The 17724-nt window shown below is 45.4% G+C and overlaps 1 protein-coding gene across 1 annotated transcript; it reads left to right on the top strand.

Annotated features, from left to right (window-relative positions):
* The first annotated feature begins 782 nt into the window (after nt 1–782).
* On the top strand, nt 783–17180 carry COX7A2L (cytochrome c oxidase subunit 7A2 like). Its single transcript, XM_073553449.1, has 3 exons — nt 783–940; nt 14923–15051; nt 16600–17180. Exons 1-3 carry the CDS (start codon nt 869–871, stop codon nt 16738–16740), a joined length of 342 nt encoding a protein of 113 aa, XP_073409550.1. The 5' UTR covers nt 783–868; the 3' UTR covers nt 16741–17180.
* Nucleotides 17181–17724: the final 544 nt, after the last annotated feature.

Genomic DNA, 17724 nt, shown 5'->3' with positions numbered 1-17724 from the left:
TGCTCTGCTGTTTTTCACGGACCCATAGACTTGTATTGTATTGGCCCTTTTTTGAGCTCTGATACCATGGGTTAAAAAAAAAGGCCATGTGAACAGCACCATAGACTATAACGGGCGTATGGTCTATCTGTGAAATCCACCGTTAGCTCACGGACGGGAAACACGGACGTGTGAATGAGGCCTAAGCGAATAAAACAAATGGTGTCACTATTGTCCCACAAAAAAAAAAAAAAAAATGAAGCCCTCATGCGGCTTTGTCAAAAATGTTTAAAATAAAAAAAAAATACGTATAAAAAATAAATAAAAATAATAACAAAATGCTGGCTCTTGTAAAAAAAAAAAAAAAAAAAAGGAGAGGAGAGGAGGAATAAAACAAAATCAGAGAAAATAACGATAATAATGAAAAAATGTCTGGTCATGAAAGGGTTAAGGATAAATAAATAATGTTTAAAAATAGATTAAAAAACAAAAAAAAAAACCAATAAATGCATTACTCCTCCCTCATCATAACACCGCCCATTACAGAGCGCCGCCAGTGAGCAGGTCACGTGACGCCGGCGCAGGCGGTGTCTGCGGCTTCACGCACAAGGTGACACGGGAGGGCTGCCCTCGCATTGCCTGTAACATGATAATCTTTTATTAGGGCTAATAATAGCACGTTATATACTAAAAAATAGGCGAAAACTAAATATAAATGTTTAATAAAATATTTTTGTGTTTAAACAAAAGAAAATATATATTTAAGCTTGTAAATGACGACAGGCAGTGCCATGGGAGACTCTTACGTCATCAATCGGCGACTATTCACGCTGTCAGGTCCTTCCCGGCGGAAAAGAACAGTGTCCGGAGACAGACCGAGGTCGCCAACATGTATTATAAGTTTAACGGCTTCACCCAGAAGCTGGTGGGGTCTGTTCCAGCGGAGGCCTACAATCCTCAGGTGAGGAGGCGGCGGAGAGGCCGGGGCGTGAGGGGAAGCAGGGGGAAGGCGGGAAGATGGCCCTGACCTTCACCGGGCACTGCCTGCCGCTGCTCCGCGACTGTCCGCAAATACCGGGGAGTGTCAGTAACGTGTTCGCTCTTGCCCAGGATGACGAGGGGCAGTTTAGTTATTTAACAAGTGTCTTCTGGAGGTTTATGAATAAAGTTTATTGAAACGAACTTCTATGTGGAAGATCCTGCACTGAGCCTTTCTCAAGGGTCAGATCTAGTGGATCCCAGGGAGAGGTGATGTGTCTGTTCCAGGCTGTGTTATACCATCCCTGTTGTCAGGAGTCGATCCCATTTTGGAGTGATTTTTCTTTTTGTCTCTTGTATTTAAATTCTCTGTACTTTTGGCTAAAAATCATTTTTATGATTGGGTTATGGGAGGAAAAACTCCAAAACTTTGTAGTTTTCCTGTAAACTCCAAATGGTGCAAAACTTTTCATGGAGCCAAATTGCAAATAAAATATTTTTAGCCCTAAATGCATGTATTCGAAGGAAAGCTTTGACTAGAAAATACCCTACTAACTTGTAGCTATGGGGTTAACCTGCAGGTTAATGGCATTATGAACCTACACTTAGTCGAACATTGCGGGGAGAAGATGGACTTTATTCCTCCCGGCAGTGTGGTTTCAGTCACGGCGGCAGCATCGGCGTTACGTCAGTCACTGTTCTGAGGCGGCTATAACCGCATCCCCGGCCCTAATTGACAGCCGGCCCCAATGTAGAGCCAGTGGCAGTCGAGGTCAAGGTCGCGGTTACAGCGGCCGGTCTGTGTACTCACTGCTGTGACTGAGCCAGCACCGCTGGGGTGAATAAACATCATTTTCTCCTCCCAGCGTTTGGTTATGTGCAGGCATCGGGCAGGTTATTAATGCTATTAATCTGCAGATTAATAGAGTTTTTTTCTGGTGACAGGTTCACTTTCAGGAAACACACTCTTGAAACTTTTTATTGCCTGAACGTGTGTAAATGTAGTTCAGATTTAGATAATATGTGCTAGCTTTCAATTAATTACCAGTAGTGTTTCGGGAAAATAAGGGCACCAAACTGTTTACAAATAGTGTCTTAATTTTTTTTATTTTTTTTTAATAATGCCTCCATAATGTTTATTGTATTCCTCAATGATGGATGACGATGATGCTTTGTGTGTAAGGCGACTCCCCACAGGTAGCTGATGTACTGTACATGATCCCTCCTTTAGTCATTCGAAAAAAAAGCTATTTATGTTCTCTTGCTCTCGGGCCAAATTCAGCCGTCCATGTTTCATGGTCTGAATATATGAGGATATTGTGTTCGGTTTAGGAGACTTGTGGTTAGTCCTGAAGTCGCAGCCCGTACTTTGACGGTGACATAGGGAAGGCTTAAGTCAACTCAAAAAATACTTGTCAAATATAAAAAAAAATTGGACCTTTGCCCTACTGAGGATAGTAAAACCAGGTCTACTTTTTGTCCTATCACTGCTTCAGGGAAAATGCGGCCTAACCCATTTTCAAGTATTCCAAACTCATACATTATTGGTATCGCTATTACTTATGCCACCACTGGGATCCTCGCTTGCTAGAGAAATAAGGTTCCATCCTCCCCCACCCAAAAGCATTTTTTTTCTGCTGATATGAATGAATTGGTGTGGCCAAGCTCAGACCTCCTGTGGGGTCCATGGAGTAAGAGCGACCTCTACTTTATTCTCACTTCTTGCTAACCTGGTCTTACAGGTGATGACATCTGGGTTTCTGTTTTGGCATCAGGGAGGATCCCAGTGATCAAGTGTCCACTTATCTAATATTTATAGTTGGTGGGCTTTCTGAATTTGACAATTGTTGCCATCATTTAGCTTAACTTCTGATGAGACATTTCAGAAGTTGTGATTGAGGATCTAGCCACCAAGACCCATGTACACTGCAGGCAATGTCTTGTCTGTGGCACCTGTTCAGGAGGAAAGATAAAGGAAAGCAAAAGAGTACTTTGTCAAAGTCCTGACACCCTTTCCCCCTATTAATCATAACTCTAGACAAGTCTCTATCATATGTCAGAAGCTGGGGAAGATGTAGACTCCTCACCAGTACCAGGCATGTGAGGTGGAAAAAAGTGCCATTAAATTGGTGGCACTTGATGAAAGGGTGAGAAAAGCACAGCTGGAAGGGGTGGGGGGACGACAGAGTTCTCGGAAAACCGTGGAAACCGGAAAATTCTTTAATCCAAAGTGTTGTAATAACTCTCTACAATGTTATTGTAAGAAAGGAGTACTCCTTGGAGTCAAGAAGCAAATGGGCCTAGAAAAGTCCTTCTGAAACACAATTTCTTGGGTCGCTTTCTGTTAGCGCTTTTGGTCTTTATTTTTGCAAGAAAAGTGTTCAGTGATTCCTGAGCCACTCACTATGTACTGATGTTTTGCCATCTTTTTTTGCCTTTTGGGTGATGATTTAGGCTCTGTGCACACGGTGCGGATTCTGCTGCGGATCCGCAGCGGATTTGGCCCTGCAGATCCGCAGCAGAACTGCAGGTGATGTACAGTACCATTATTGGCTATGTAAAACAAAATCCGCTGTGCACATGCTGCGGATTCTTCCGCTCGGATTTGGTGCGGATTGAAAGCTGCAGTATGTCACTTCTTTCTCTAGCAACCTTCCACGACAGCATGGGGGGGGGGTTGTCTCCACGCCCTAATGGGGGACAGGAAGCACGAGAGGTTAAAAGGTCCCTCCCACCTCCCTCTCACCAGTGTCTTTCCTTTCCTCCATAGGGCATGGAGAGGTGCGGTATGCTGTGTGGCCGGCTGCTGCAGCGTACCTGTAATTCTTAAGCCAGGCAGTGGTGGTCGGCGGCGCTGCCTCCCCTCCTCCGTAAGGCTCCCATCTTCATAAGAACACGGGACCTTCCTGGCCCACCCGCGCTCCCCTATGGGGAGTAAAGCGGGCCAGTGATCCCCGACCGGAGGCCTCCCACAGCTCTCCGGTCTCTCCTCCTCCTGTTCCACGCTGTGCGGTGACCCGGAAGTGACGTCACGCGCGGTCACTTCCGGGGTATGGATGACAATTTCCTGTCATGGCGGCCCCCATTCAGCTGCCAGCGTGCGGAGCTCGCCAGCACTCGCTGTGCCTGCCCCGGGACCCAGGGAGGAGGAGGGGGGAAATGAAAATACTGCGCTGAGGGTGGGGTTAACCCTTTATTACCCCACCGGAAGACGCCGACAGGTAAGGCAAATCCCCTGTCAGTATGGACGGTTCTTCCTGCCCTGCGTCTGCCGAGCCCAGCGCTGCCCCTGCCACAGTAAGTGTAACTGGGGTGGGTCCTAGTGGTGCGATCTTGGGATAGAGGTCCTCAAAATACTTCTCCCCCTTTTCTTATAGGGAGAAAAGTCTGCCCACAAAAGCACCAATACCACCAGCAAGTTGGCCAAATGTGCCATATGCAGTGCAAAACTCCCCTCAAATTGGGCGAAAAAATTGTGTCAAGCTTGCATAGACAGGGTGGTCAGGGCTGAACACCCGTCACTAATTGACGAAATCCGCAGCCTGGTTACTCACCAGGTTCAGATTTCCCTGGCCGCACTGTCTCCCCCTCCACCACCTCCACTCCATCCAATAGTGGGCTCACTACCCCCAAAAAAAACGGAAAATTCAGATGGAAGACTCAGAGTCTGAATCAGAAAAATCATATAATTCAGGCTCCGAAAATTGGGAACAACCGGGAACCTCTAATTCAGCCGAATGTAGGAAATGCCTCCTTTCCACGGAATATGTGGAGGAGCTGGTCGGTGCAGTACGGGACACCATGGGCCTAGGGGATGAGCCTGTTACTCAGTCAGCATAAGACTGCATGTTCGGGGGATTCGAGGCACCCAAGCGAACAGGTTTCCCAGTACATAGGAGCATAGTAGATATGATCTCCCAGGAATGGGAGTACCCAGAGAAGCGCTACTCGGCCCCTTCGGAACTCAGGCATAGATTCCCCCTGGATGGAGAGGAGTTTAAATGGGACATCCCGAAAGTTGATGTCCAGGTGGCGAGGGTGGTGAAGAAAACGGTCCTTCCTTTTGATGACGCGTCCCAGCTTAGAGACCCGATGGACCGTAAAGCAGAGAGCCTCCTAAGGAAAGCCGGAAACCTCTGCTTTTTCCTTAAAGTCAGGGATTGCGTCCACATGCGTGTCTAGGTCTCTCTTCCAATGGATAGAGGAACTAGAAAGTCATATTTCTCGGGGAACCTCAAGAGGTAACCTCCTGAACTCCCTTCCTATACTACAAAGAGCTACAGGCTTCTTGGCGGATGCATCGATGGAGATGATCCGCACCTCTGCCAGGGCTATGGTACAGTCCAATTCTGCCAGACGTGCCCTCTGGCTTAAAACGTGGTGTGGGGATGTTACCTCCAAGGTGAAGCTCTGCTCTTTGCCCTTCAAGGGTGAACATGTCTTCGGCCCGGCCTTAGATGAAATTCTTGAAAAGGCCACAGACAAAAAGAAGGTACTTCCTGAGCAGAGGACTCCAAAAAAGCGGCTTTTTCGAGTCCCCCAGAATCAGCCATCCCAGCCGAGAGGGAAGGGAAAGTTGGGAAGATGGAGTTATGCTAAGGGGAGAGGCAGGAATATCCTGGTCCCCCAGCAGCAGTAGCAACAGCTGCAAGAAAAGCAATGACTCGACCCCGGTGGGGGGAAGGCTTTCGAGGTTCTTACACTCTTGGCAGTTGATTTCCAACAGCCCCTGGGTCCTCGGTGTAATCAAAGAGGGCCTACTACTAGAATTCGAATCCTCCCCCCTGCGGGGTATAAGAGTTACCTCCCTACCACCTTGGGAGACTACAGCACTAAAATCCGGCATTCAACTCCTTCTACAATCAAACGCCATTTCTCAGGTCCCTGTGGAGGAACAGGGAAGGGGGCATTATTCCAGGCTGTTCCTAGTGAAGAAACAGGAGAGGCAAGAATAATAAATCTCAAGGGCCTCAACCGACACATCGCATATCGCAGATTCAAGATGGAGTCGGTAAAGACCGCCATTTCTCTGATAGGGCTGTCTTCACGGCAACTATAGATCTGAAGGATGCCTATTTTCACATTCCTATACATCCTTCTCACAGGAAGTATCTAAGGTTTGCGATCCGTCAGGGTCCAGACATCCGGCACTATCAGTACAACGTACTTCCATTTGGAATATTGTTGTGAGTTCATTTTCCCCTTCACCATTGAGGTCTGATGAACTCCCTCTTCTGGTGAAGGAAGGTAGTGAGGCTGATTACCAAGCACATGAGCAGGATGATGATGACTGGGTGACTGGAATTGCTGACTGGATATAAGGCAGCTGACGCCCTTCTGCCTTGCTGGAGATTTCTCAGAGGGATTCTAGGAGACCAGTCTGATTCCTTCTCCTCAAAAGCTAAGTTTTCTGCTCTGCTTTTTGCATTTGTGTTTTGGTTTTGTTTTGCCTTGTTTTTCTGGATTTCTGCCATCCCCTTCTGGGGTGAGCTGAATTCCTTTTTGCTCTGTCTTCAGAAAATACCTGAGTACTGATATAGTCTTTTTGAAGCCTAGCGTCTTCAGGGCTTTTTTTTTCCCTATCAGTCTGTTGGCTCTTGTTTTGATAGGGTTTTGGCGGATTGCAGACAGCAGCTTTTCTATCCTGTCCTATTTAGTTAGCTTGGGCCCCATCATTTGCTCAGCCTATCTTTCTATCTGTGTGAGTGGTTTTTCATCTTGCTTCACCGTCATTATATGTTGGGGGCTGCCTATTGCTTTGGGGTCTGCTCTGGGGCAGTTTAGATTTCCCTTTCTGTCTTTAGGCTATTTAGTTCTCCGGCTGTGATCGAGGGGTCTAGGGCACCGTAGGTACCCCCCACGGCTACTGCTAGTTGTTGTTGATAGGTTCAGGGGTCTGCAATCCGATAGCTGCCAACTTCTCTGGTTTTCTGAACTTAGCTAGTATTTCTGTTTCTGCCTCCTACGGTGACTCATTCATAACAGAATATCCTCTGCCCCTCGAGTATTTTCCAAAATTATGGCGGAAGCTGTGTCCCACATCAGAAGCCAAGGTATATGCATTGTACCCTACCTGGACGACCTGCTGATAATAGGAGCCTCATAACAGACTCTGGTAAACCAGGTGACCCAAATGCTGGGTATTCTCCAATCGCTGGGGTGGATCCCGAATATAAAAAAAAAAGTCGCAGATCCAACCCTCCCAGCAGATAACATTCTTGGGAATCCTCCTAGATTCAAGGAAACAAATGTCCTTCCTCCCGGAGGAACATCAGAGGTCCATAATTTCAAGAATCTCGAGCTTCAGGAAACAGAGGTCCCCGACCCTCAGGTCAGCTATGTCCATACTAGGGTCAATGACCTCCTGCATCCAGTCGGTACCTTGGGCGCAGGCTCACTCCAGAACACTCCAGTCCCATATCTTGGGAAACTGGAACAGAGATCACACCTGCCTGAACAAAAGAGTCCAGACCCCAGGAAGAGTGAAAGCTTCGCTAGCATGGTGGATGGACCACAAAAAGCTGTGCAGGGGAATCAACTAGTCCCAAATCCCCTTGGTCACGGTAACATCGGATGCCAGCAAAAAAGGCTGGGGAGCCGTAGTGTCCCAACAACCATTCCAGGGGTTGTGGAGCCAGAAATTGAGTACAAAGTCCTCAAACTTCAGGGAACTGAAGGCTGTGGAGGAAGCTCTCCTGGCGACAAACATCTAGTTCAGGGCCATCATGTCAGAGTCTACTCGGACAATGTAACAACAGTGGCCCATCTCAGACACCAAGGTGGTACAAGATCCAGCAGTCTAGAGGGCATGTCGGGCCGAATATTTTGCTGGGCCGAAAGACACCTCCGTTCTCTAACGGCAGTCCACCTAAAGGGTACCTCCAATCTTCAGGCAGATTTCCTGAGCCGAAAATGCATCCAGCCTGGCGAGTGGAGCCTAAACGAAAAAATCTTTCAGAAGCTGGTCAACAGGTGAGGCCTCCCGGAGGTGGATCTACTGGGAATCTCTCTCAGGCAAAACTAACAGGTCAAGGAAATTCTTATCCTCTCTTGCTGACAACTTTATCTTCCAAAAGGTAGGGGAGAAAACAAGGGGAACTGCTACCTTGGATCTAATCCTTATAAACAGGGAGGAAATGGTTGAGGACGTAAAAGTGGCTGGGACCCTAGGAGGTAGCGACCATGCTATTTTAGAATTTTGGATAACTAGAAGAGGAAGACCTTTGAAGACTCAGACGTCAAGGTTAGATTTCAGAAAGGCAGATTTTAAGGGATTCAGAAAGAGAATTGGAGGAATCCAATGGCTGGATATCCTTAAAGACAAAAATGTCCAGGAAGGATGGGAAGTCTTGAAAAATGAAATTCTCAAAGCACAATTGTTAACAATTCCGAAAAGAGGGAAGAATAGGAAGCATTTAAGGAAGCCAGGATGGATGAACACAGAACTTAAGCACATGCTAAAAAGGAAGGAAAAAATGTTTATAAAATGGAAAGAGGGAGGCATATCTAAAGAAGAATATAATGTCTGCAGAACCTGCAGGGCACAAATCAGATTATCTAAAGCTGACAATGAATTGAGGCTTGCAAGAGATGTCAAAAGCAAGAATAAAGGATTTTGGGGATATGTCAAAAGTAAAAGAAAAGTCAAAGATGCTATGGGATTTTTACAGGATGAAAATGATGAAATGGTAAGACAGGATGTTGAGAAGGCTGAACTTTTAAATTCCTATTTTGCATCTGTTTTCTCTCAGAAAGGAAATGTAACATCAACTGTTATTCACTGTCCTATTAAGGGAATAGAAGAATCCAGGATATCTATAAACAGAAAGATAGTGAGGAAACACTTAGCTAACCTAAATGAATTCAAGTCTCCAGGTCCAGATGAATTACACCCAAGAGTACTGAAGGAGATAGCAGAAGAAATTTTTGAACCCCTCTCCATAATCTTTGAAAATTCTTGGAGAACAGGAGAAGTGCCAGAAGACTGGAGAAGAGCAAATGTTGTTCCTATCTTCAAAAAGGGGAAGAAGGTGGACCCAGGCAACTATAGGCCGGTGAGTCTGACTTCTATACCAGGAAAGATCTTTGAACAAATTATTAAACAACATGTATGTCAATACCTGGATAAGAATGAAGTGATTAATCAGAGTCAGCATGGGTTTGTAACTAATAAGTCATGTCAGACTAACTTAATTTCCTTCTATGATGGAATCACTGATTGGGTGGATCAAGGAAATGCTGTAGATATAGTATATCTTGACTTCAGCAAAGCATTTGACAAAGTATCTCATACAATCCTTATTGAAAAAATGACTAAATATGGAATGGACAAGGCAACTGTTAGGTGGATTCATAACTGGCTTAGTGATCGGACCCAGAGAGTGGTCGTAAATGGCTGCACATCCAGTTGGAAGAATGTCTCAAGTGGGGTACCACAGGGCTCTGTCCTGGGCCCTGTATTGTTCAACATCTTTATCAACGATTTAGATGAAGGAATTGAGGGTAAACTAATTAAATTTGCTGATGACACAAAGCTAGGAGGGATAGCTAATACTAGAGAAGAGAGAGAGAGGATTCAAAAAGATTTAAATAAACTGGAGAAGTGGGCAGCAACTAACAGAATGGTTTTTAACAGGGAGAAATGCAAAGTACTACATCTGGGCAGTAAAAATGAAAAAGCATATACAGAATGGGAGGAATAGGCCTAAGCAACAGCACATGTGAAAAAGACTTGGGTATACTAATAGATCACAGACTGAATATGAGTCAATAGTGTGAAGCAGCAGCAAAAAAGGCAAATGCAGTTCTAGGCTGTATTAACAGAAGCATACAGTCTAGATCACGTGAAGTCATTATTTCCCTCTACTCCTCTTTGGTCAGACCTCATCTGGAATATTGTGTCCAGTTTTGGGCACCACATTTTAAAAAAGACATCAACAAACTGGAGCAAGTTCAGAAAAGAGCAACCAGAATGGTGACCGGTCTGCAAACTCTGTCTTATGAGGAAAGGTTGCAGGATTTGGGATTGTTTAGTTTGCAAAAGAGAAGACTGAGAGGTGACTTAATAGCTGTCTACAAATATCTAAAGGGCTGTCACATTGTAGAAGGATCAACTTTATTCTCATTTGCACAAGGAAAGACTAGAAGCAATGGGATGAAACTGAATGGGAGGAGACACAGATTAGATATTAGAAAAAACTTTTTGACAGAGTGATCAATGAGTGGAACAAGCTGCCACGAGAAGTGGTGAGTTCTCCTTCAATGGAAGTCTTCAAACAGAGGCTGGACAGACATCTGACTGGGATGATTTAGCGAATCCTGCTTTGAGCAGGGGATTGGACCAGATGGCCCAGGAGGTCCCTTCCAACTCTACGATTCTATGATTTTACTGGCCTCAAGAGAAAATGCTCGGGTGAGAAACTATTTTTCCCTGAACCCCAGGGACAGATCCCTGGGGGTAGATGCCTTCGTCCACAAGTGGAGGTTTCGTCTGGCATATGCCTTCCCGCCAGTTCCAATCCTTGCCGCAACCCTGAGGAAGATCCGGGAGGGTCGAACCCAGACCATCCTAGTAGCTCCGCTATGGCCAAAAAGGAGCTGGTATTCTTTAATTACAGAGCTACAGGTAGAGGGGCCAGTCCTCCTACCCCTGGAAAACGACCTTCTCTTACAGGGCCCGCTACATGACCCAAACCTCCGGGGAATGAGGTTAGCGGCCTGGTTACTGAGACCCAGATCTTGAGGGCCAAGGGTCTATCAGAGGCAGTAATAAACACCCTCCAGAAATCCCGGAAGCCGGTCACTATTGCTATATATAACAAAATATGGAAAAGTTTTCCTCATGGTGTCTGCCAGATTTGCCTGACCCAGGAAACCCTAACATTTCCCGCATCCTGGATTTCCTACAGAGGGGGCTTGAGCTAGGTCTAAAGCCTAGCACACTGAAAGTACAGATATCAGCATTAAGCTCCATGTTTGACTGTGACTTGGCCAACCACAGGTGGATAAGAAGATTCATTACATCAGCCACTAGGCTACTTCCAAAAAAGCTAGTTGCGGTTCCACCATGGGACTTGAACGTGGTTCTTACAGGACTCACTCAATCACCCTTTGAGCCCCTGCCATCCTGTACTTCTCAGCTGCTCTGGTGGCCTTCTTTATAGCAATAACTTCAGCAAGGCGAATAGGAGAGCTACAGGCTCTCTCAGAGAACCCTACCTAACAGTCAGAGATGACTCCATAGTTCTCTCCCTTGATCCGTCTTTTCTACAAAAGGTTGTGTCGGACTTTCATAGATCACAGAATATAATTCTCCCCTCATTTTGTCAAAACCCAGCAAACCCTAAAGAAGAGGTGTTTCATACGCTGAGCGTAAGGCAAATAATTCTCCACTACTTAGAGTGTACCAAGCCTTATAGAATCGACCACAACCTATTCACCCATACCTCTGGTCCAAACAGAGGAAAGAAGGTGGTAAAAAAACACCATTGCCAATTGGATTAAAAAGGCTATCTCTGAAGCATACCTGGCGCAAAACATCACTCCCCTTACAGGGATCAATGCACATTCAACACGATCTACCTCTGCTTCATAGGCTGAGAGGGCAGGCGCATCTTCAGAGCAGATTTGTAAGGCAGCAACCTGGTCCTCCTTACATACTTTTTCTAAACACTACAGGTTGGACCTTATGTCCAACAGGGATTTAGTCTTAGGCCAAAAAGTTCTTCTGGCCGTTGTCCTGTCCCGTTCCCCCCCCCCCCCCCCCCCCCAGTGCAGTATAGGTTGTTATGCCTCCTATGCTGTCGTGGAAGGTTGCTAGAGAAAATAGGATTAGACTTACCGGTAATTCGGTTTCTAGAAACCTTCCACGACACCACTACTTCCCTCCCTGCATTCTTGGACAAATTCTGAGAGTCTTAATGTAACTGATGCTATGGTAATCAGTTATAAGTCACTGGTGAGAGGGAGGTGGGAAGGACCTTTTAGCCTCTCGTGCTTCCTGTCCCCCATTAGGGCGTGGAGACAACACCCCCCCTCTATGCTGTCGTGGAAGGTTTCTAGAAACCGAATTACCGGTAAGTCTAATTCTATTTTTGTGCGGTTTTGCTGCAGTTTTTCCACCTGCTCCATTCTAGAAATCCGCAGGTGGAAAACCGCACAAACTGCAGTAAATCTGCACAAAAAATGCACTAAATCCGCAGGAAAAATGCAGGTCATTTGACCTGCGGATTTAGTAAAATCTGCGCGGGAGAGTCTGCACCGTGTGCACATAGCCTTAGAGACAAATGGGTAAAAGATCCCAAGATTTTCATTCATTGGGAAAAATGGATCCAGGCTAGTGATGAGCAGACATGCTGGGATAAGGTGTTACCAGAGCATGCTCGAGTGCTAAACGAATGTCTTCTGCGTTTTCAAAAAATATGAGCAAGTTTGACAGCTGCAACAAATGCAGGCACAGGGACTCGAATATATTCTTTGAGCACACCGAAGTTGCCTGGTTAGCACCCGAGCATGCTCTGATGACACCTTATCCCAGCACGTTCGCTTATCATTAATCCAGGCCAAATCCTAATAAAGACTAGTATCGCTTCTCCAAGAAGCTTTACTCCACACAGGGACTGATAGTTGCCGACTCGTTTGCAGAGCATCCACGTTATTAAACTTTGCAAATTCTGATGTTCACACTGCAGAGTAAAATCTGCAAAGTCTGTAACCAAGAGCTCACTATTCAGGGAGCAAACATTTTGTCCAGACGGTGGTACATTTAATGAGGCTTAATTTATGTGAATGGTGTCGAAGGCCTGAAACACGTGGCCATATTTCCGGACCATGTTGTAGCGTTCCGTGATGACCCGTTGTCTGAGCAGAGATGCATTTTGTGGTGGATTTACCTTTTTTTTTTTTTTTTTTTTTTTTTTTTTTTTAGTATTTGGATGCTGTAGTGTAGTAAATATTAGGCCGGGTGCGGAGGATGAAATCTTGTGTCTCGTGACACAAAACACGAGCAGTAATGAGCTCTGCGGAATCAGGAAACATCTATTCTGCAGCCTTCATTCTCACTTCTCCTGTCTTCCGTGGAGGAACGGCTTTTCAAGGTCAGCGAGACTTTGAGAGGCTTTTTCATATCATTAGACACCTTCGTGTGATAAGTGTACAGCAAATGACCCTGGTTTTTCCCGCAGGAGGTCGTGGTGGTCGGCCAGAAATAGGTCACCTCGCCTGCTGTCCTGTCTACTGATAAGTACATGTGACAGGCTGGTGTGAGAACAGAGAGAGACAGGTGTACGTGGTAACCTTTTATTTATTCCTTATGGTCCACAATCATTATTTTCTCCTCCATCCCTGCCGCTGGACACTGGAATATAGGTTGATAAACTAATGAAACCCAAAATTTCCCTGGCTCTTGTAGATCAGGCTGACCTTCATGGCAACAAAAAAAAAGTTTTGTTAATGGATATTTTTTTACAGTGTTGTTGTGGTGCCTCATGCACATAGAAGGCGATATGAGTCTATGTAGCTTCATAGGAAAGTGCTAGAGGTGGTGAAAATCGATTCACAGGATCTGGCGCAAAGGTACCATCTGTAATTGTTGCCACCAGGCAGGAGCAGTGACAACCCCTTCTCACTTAATGGCTTCCTGGGCTCCTTTGTTGACTATCCGGCCTGGTGTGACCTCATTTTTTGCAACATGATGAACATGTGGCATCCTGCCAGGAAAGATAATCAAAAGAAGAGCCGCAGATGCCGGGAGGTAGGAGACTGTTTTGGGGGCTTTCATCCTTCGGGCATTTTAAATAGAAGCAGCAGTGGTAATTTCCTCATCTCAAAAAATTTATTGAAACCAAAGTCAACAACCTTTCTGCTCAGCGTGAATCGACTTTCATCATTGAACGGCACTGAGGCCCACTGGTCTCTCGTCCAGCGACTGACGCCTGTGCCTGGTGGTGTAGTCAGGTACCCTTGCAGGTCGGGTAGCAGGCAGACCACACTTGCGTGCATCTCACCTTCCTTAAATGTCCCTGGCGTTGTGTGGCATTCATAATCCGGTTCAGAAGGGCAATGTTCACAATGAAGCGGTCATCACTGTGGGATGTGGCCAAAGGACGTCCACTTCTCTGCCTTTCTGTGACTCTTCCAGTCTCTCTGTAGCACTCTGTGACTCTCTAAGCTCAGTGACCTCTTCTGTCTGAGAACATCCTGCTTGAACCCTCGCAATGGTGAGGTTCTGGTCATCAATTGTTTGGTGTAGTCTTGGTCTCATGATGTCAGCATGTGAACAGTGATATGAGAGGACTGTTTAATACCAATTTAAATTGAATTTATTGGGCGATTCATGGATCAAACACCTGTTGTGAATTTCGCCTTGTTAGAGAACAGCAAGTTGTGTGTGTAAAAAAAAAAAAAAAAAAAAAAAAAAAAAAAAAAAAATACTGAAACATTGAACAGTTAGTTGGACATGGGCATTCAGAAGTTTAGAGATGTCACAGTAAGTTCACCTGAAAAAGGTTAGTGTGCATGTTAAGATCATCCTGAAATTTTGCCCAAAAACCCAATATCCCTAACTTTTTATGAGTAGTGTAAATCGCCATCAGGAGAGCACAGTTCAGGCGTGTGGCATGGCCATGCTGCAGGTCTGATCTGTCCCCATCCCCAGCAAACATGAAATCGGGAGGCAGGGGAGCGATGTACTCCAAGTCCTGAAGATGGAAGACGACAGCGTCCATTTAACTGGGAGCTAGTAACTACATTTATGCCTCTGTGATCTTGAGATAAAATGGTTGTGCCCATCAAAATGTTCTGCAGGAGATGAGTGATGGCCAGGATCAGAGAAAACTCTGATTTCAGCTATTCAGCCATTCAGCCCTTTTATTCTTGCAGTCAAAACTGCGTCCTTTTTTAAACGTTTTGTATTTTTCTTCATTTAAAATTCTAATTTTTTGTTTTCCTTTTTGTTGTCCTTTACAGGGGCTAAGACCATTCACATACCCAGAGGCTCCTGCTCCCATTTTTGCCTCTCCAACAAAACTTCCAAGTGAAGCGGGTTCTGAATATCTCGGCAAAAACAGAGTACCAGAGCTGCAAAAATTGTTCCAGGTAACTACGTGGGAAGCGATTCAAGGCATATTTAGATTAAAGGGAATCTGTCACCTTTTTTTGGACTATGAGCTGCCGGCATTGACATCAGGGGCTTATCTACAGCATTCTGTAATGCTGTAGATAAGCCCCCGATGTAACCTGAAAGATAAGAAAAACACGTAAAGGCCCCTTTACATTTAGCGATGCACCAGCGATCCCGACAATGATATGACCCAGTCAGGATCGCTGGTGCATCGCTAAATGGTCGCTAGTGAGCTGCCACACAGGCAGATCTCACTAGCGATGCAGCAGCGGTTGGCAGTCGTACTTACCTTTCAGACGTGGCGATGATGTCGTCTTCCGCCTGCGTCCATGGCTCGCTTGTCGGCGCCAGCAGGAAGCCTACTACGAGAAATGGACCAGGCCGATGTCGCGAGATCGGCCAGATTGGCGATAGCCAGCGGGGGAGCCGGTCGGAGGTAAGTATCACATGTAGCGATATCGCTGCTGTGTCACAAAATCGGTGACGCTTTAGCGATATCGCTATGTGTAAAGCCCCCTTTAGATTATACTCACCGGAGGGGGCGGTCCGGTCGGTGTCGCGGTCCGGCGCCTCCCATCTTCATACGATGCCGTCCTCTTCTTCCCTTCCTGTCGTGGCTCAGGCGCACTGCTCTGCCCTGTTGAGGGCAGAGCGGAATACTGCAGTGCGCAGGCGCCAGACCTCTCCCGACGCCTGCGCACTGCAAGACTCTGCTGTGCCCTCAACAGAGCAGAGCAGTGTGCCTGCGCCGGAGCCATGGCATGAAGGGAAGAAGAGGACGGCATCGTATGAAGATGGGAGGCTCCGGACCGGACCGCCCCCTCCGGTGAATATAATCTAACGTGTTTTTCTTCTCTTTCAGGTTACATTGGAGGCTTATTTACAGCATTACAGAATGCTATAGATAAGCCCCTAATGTCAATGCCGGCAGCGCGTAGTCAAAAAAAAAAAAAAAAAAAAGGGTGACAGATTCCCTTTAGGAAATGGCCACTGACATTTACTTACAGATGTGCAAAGTCCACAAATGAGCAGGGAATAATGGTAGAAAAGATTTATGAATTTTTTTTACCTACCTCTTGGGTCATAGGTGGATGGAAAAGTTGTACACAATCTTTTAAGGGGATGTTCTAGTTGTAATAAGATTATAACATATCCACCTATCTGTGGAAGTGACTACTAGGTCAGTAGATTGCCAGACATTTTTGAGTCTGATGGAGATAGCCAGGCGCTCGCTATACTGGGCACATGTGTGACCTATTGGAGCAGAGGACCCAGAACCAGATGTCAAAAACTTATGGAATAAAGTGGAGGCTGTGCGTCTGCACAATCAGGCCAGCCCTGCTAAGTGATAACTACTTAAAATTACTATGATGGTCCCTATAAAGATGATAGACCACCGAAAATTGTATGGGAACAATACAAGATGTTACTTACTCCAGCCAGCTATGTTACCTGTGTTTTTGCATCTGTTTCTTTTTGTGGTCCTGACATTTTTAATTATATATATTTTTTTATCCTATAAGAAACCAGATGGAATACCTGTCCACTTAAAGCGAGGATTTCCTGACAAACTGCTGTACAGAACCACTATGGCATTGACAGTCGGAGGGGCCATCTATTGCCTCATAGCAATCTACATTGCAACGCAACCAAAAAAGAACTAAACAAATATGGTTCCTGCAAACCTCTAAATTCTGTCCGTTTTGCTGCTTATTTGATGTATGTTTGGTTAAGAAAATCTACAAGACCGGTCAACGTCTTCAAATGGTAATTTACAGGTTAATGATGTGTTGAGCACAGAAGAAGCCAAGACCATCCAGGCGAATAACTCCTTAGGGGAAAAAAATGTATACAAAGGTTGTTCGTTCACTCGCAGCCGAAGATTTCCTACTATTTGACCATTGAGATCCAAGGATGTGGCACATTGTCGCCGGCTGCTCCATAAAATGGTCATATCAAGTCTTCGTTATATAAAGAGATGTGTTTAATATAAAATGAGCGGCGACACTGCAGCTTTATAAGGGAATAAGTCATATGTACATTAAAGATCGAGAATGGAAAGATGTAAATGGAAATGTTTAAATAAAAGGTGACCACAAAATGACTGCTGATATTGTGTTGTAGCCACAGAGGAGGATTTGTTTTATCCTACTAGAGGGATTAAAGGGGTTGTCCAGGATTAGAAAAACGTGGCTTTTCTTCCAAAAACTGTGCACATCTGGCCAAGTTGTATGTGGTGTTACAGCACGGGCCCCTGGACTCCAATTGAGCTGTGATACTAAACAACGAATGGCTCAGGCTGGATGATAGACTCAGTGCATCTTTACACCTTTTTTCTAGTTTTACACCACTTTTTTTTTTTTTTTTTTTTTAAATGAAACTGCTCCCTTCTCAAATGACACCCAAAAAAATGCCATAAACGTGGAATAATTACGGTAGGTTTCATAGCTATATTCCAATGTGCACCAACAATTTTTGAATATGCTGCCAAAGTAAAAAAAAAAAAAAAAAAGCATAGTTCATAGTAAACCGTTCGAATATTTTCTTTATAGGTAGAGATTGGCACACAGATTCACAGGTACCTGGTCTGGCTTCTAAGGAGCAGCAAAATGAATGTCGGACCAGGGTCCTTATCAAAACAGCTGCTC

This window comes from Dendrobates tinctorius, unplaced genomic scaffold (assembly GCF_039654945.1).
Source record: "Dendrobates tinctorius isolate UK_male_01 unplaced genomic scaffold, ASM3965494v1 ptg000201l, whole genome shotgun sequence".
NCBI classification, from domain to species: domain Eukaryota; kingdom Metazoa; phylum Chordata; class Amphibia; order Anura; family Dendrobatidae; genus Dendrobates; species Dendrobates tinctorius.
Note: the sequence above shows the minus strand (reverse complement) of the source record. Positions and strands in the feature narration are given on the sequence as shown.

Bases quoted from the DNA above. Each gene is read 5' to 3' on its own strand.
- COX7A2L (XM_073553449.1), top strand. From the start codon at position 869: ATGTATTATAAGTTTAACGGCTTCACCCAGAAGCTGGTGGGGTCTGTT. The intron at 941-14,922 runs GTGAGGAGGCGG...TGTCCTTTACAG, and splicing joins CGGAGGCCTACAATCCTCAG to GGGCTAAGACCATTCACATA. The intron at 15,052-16,599 runs GTAACTACGTGG...TTATCCTATAAG, and splicing joins AGCTGCAAAAATTGTTCCAG to AAACCAGATGGAATACCTGT.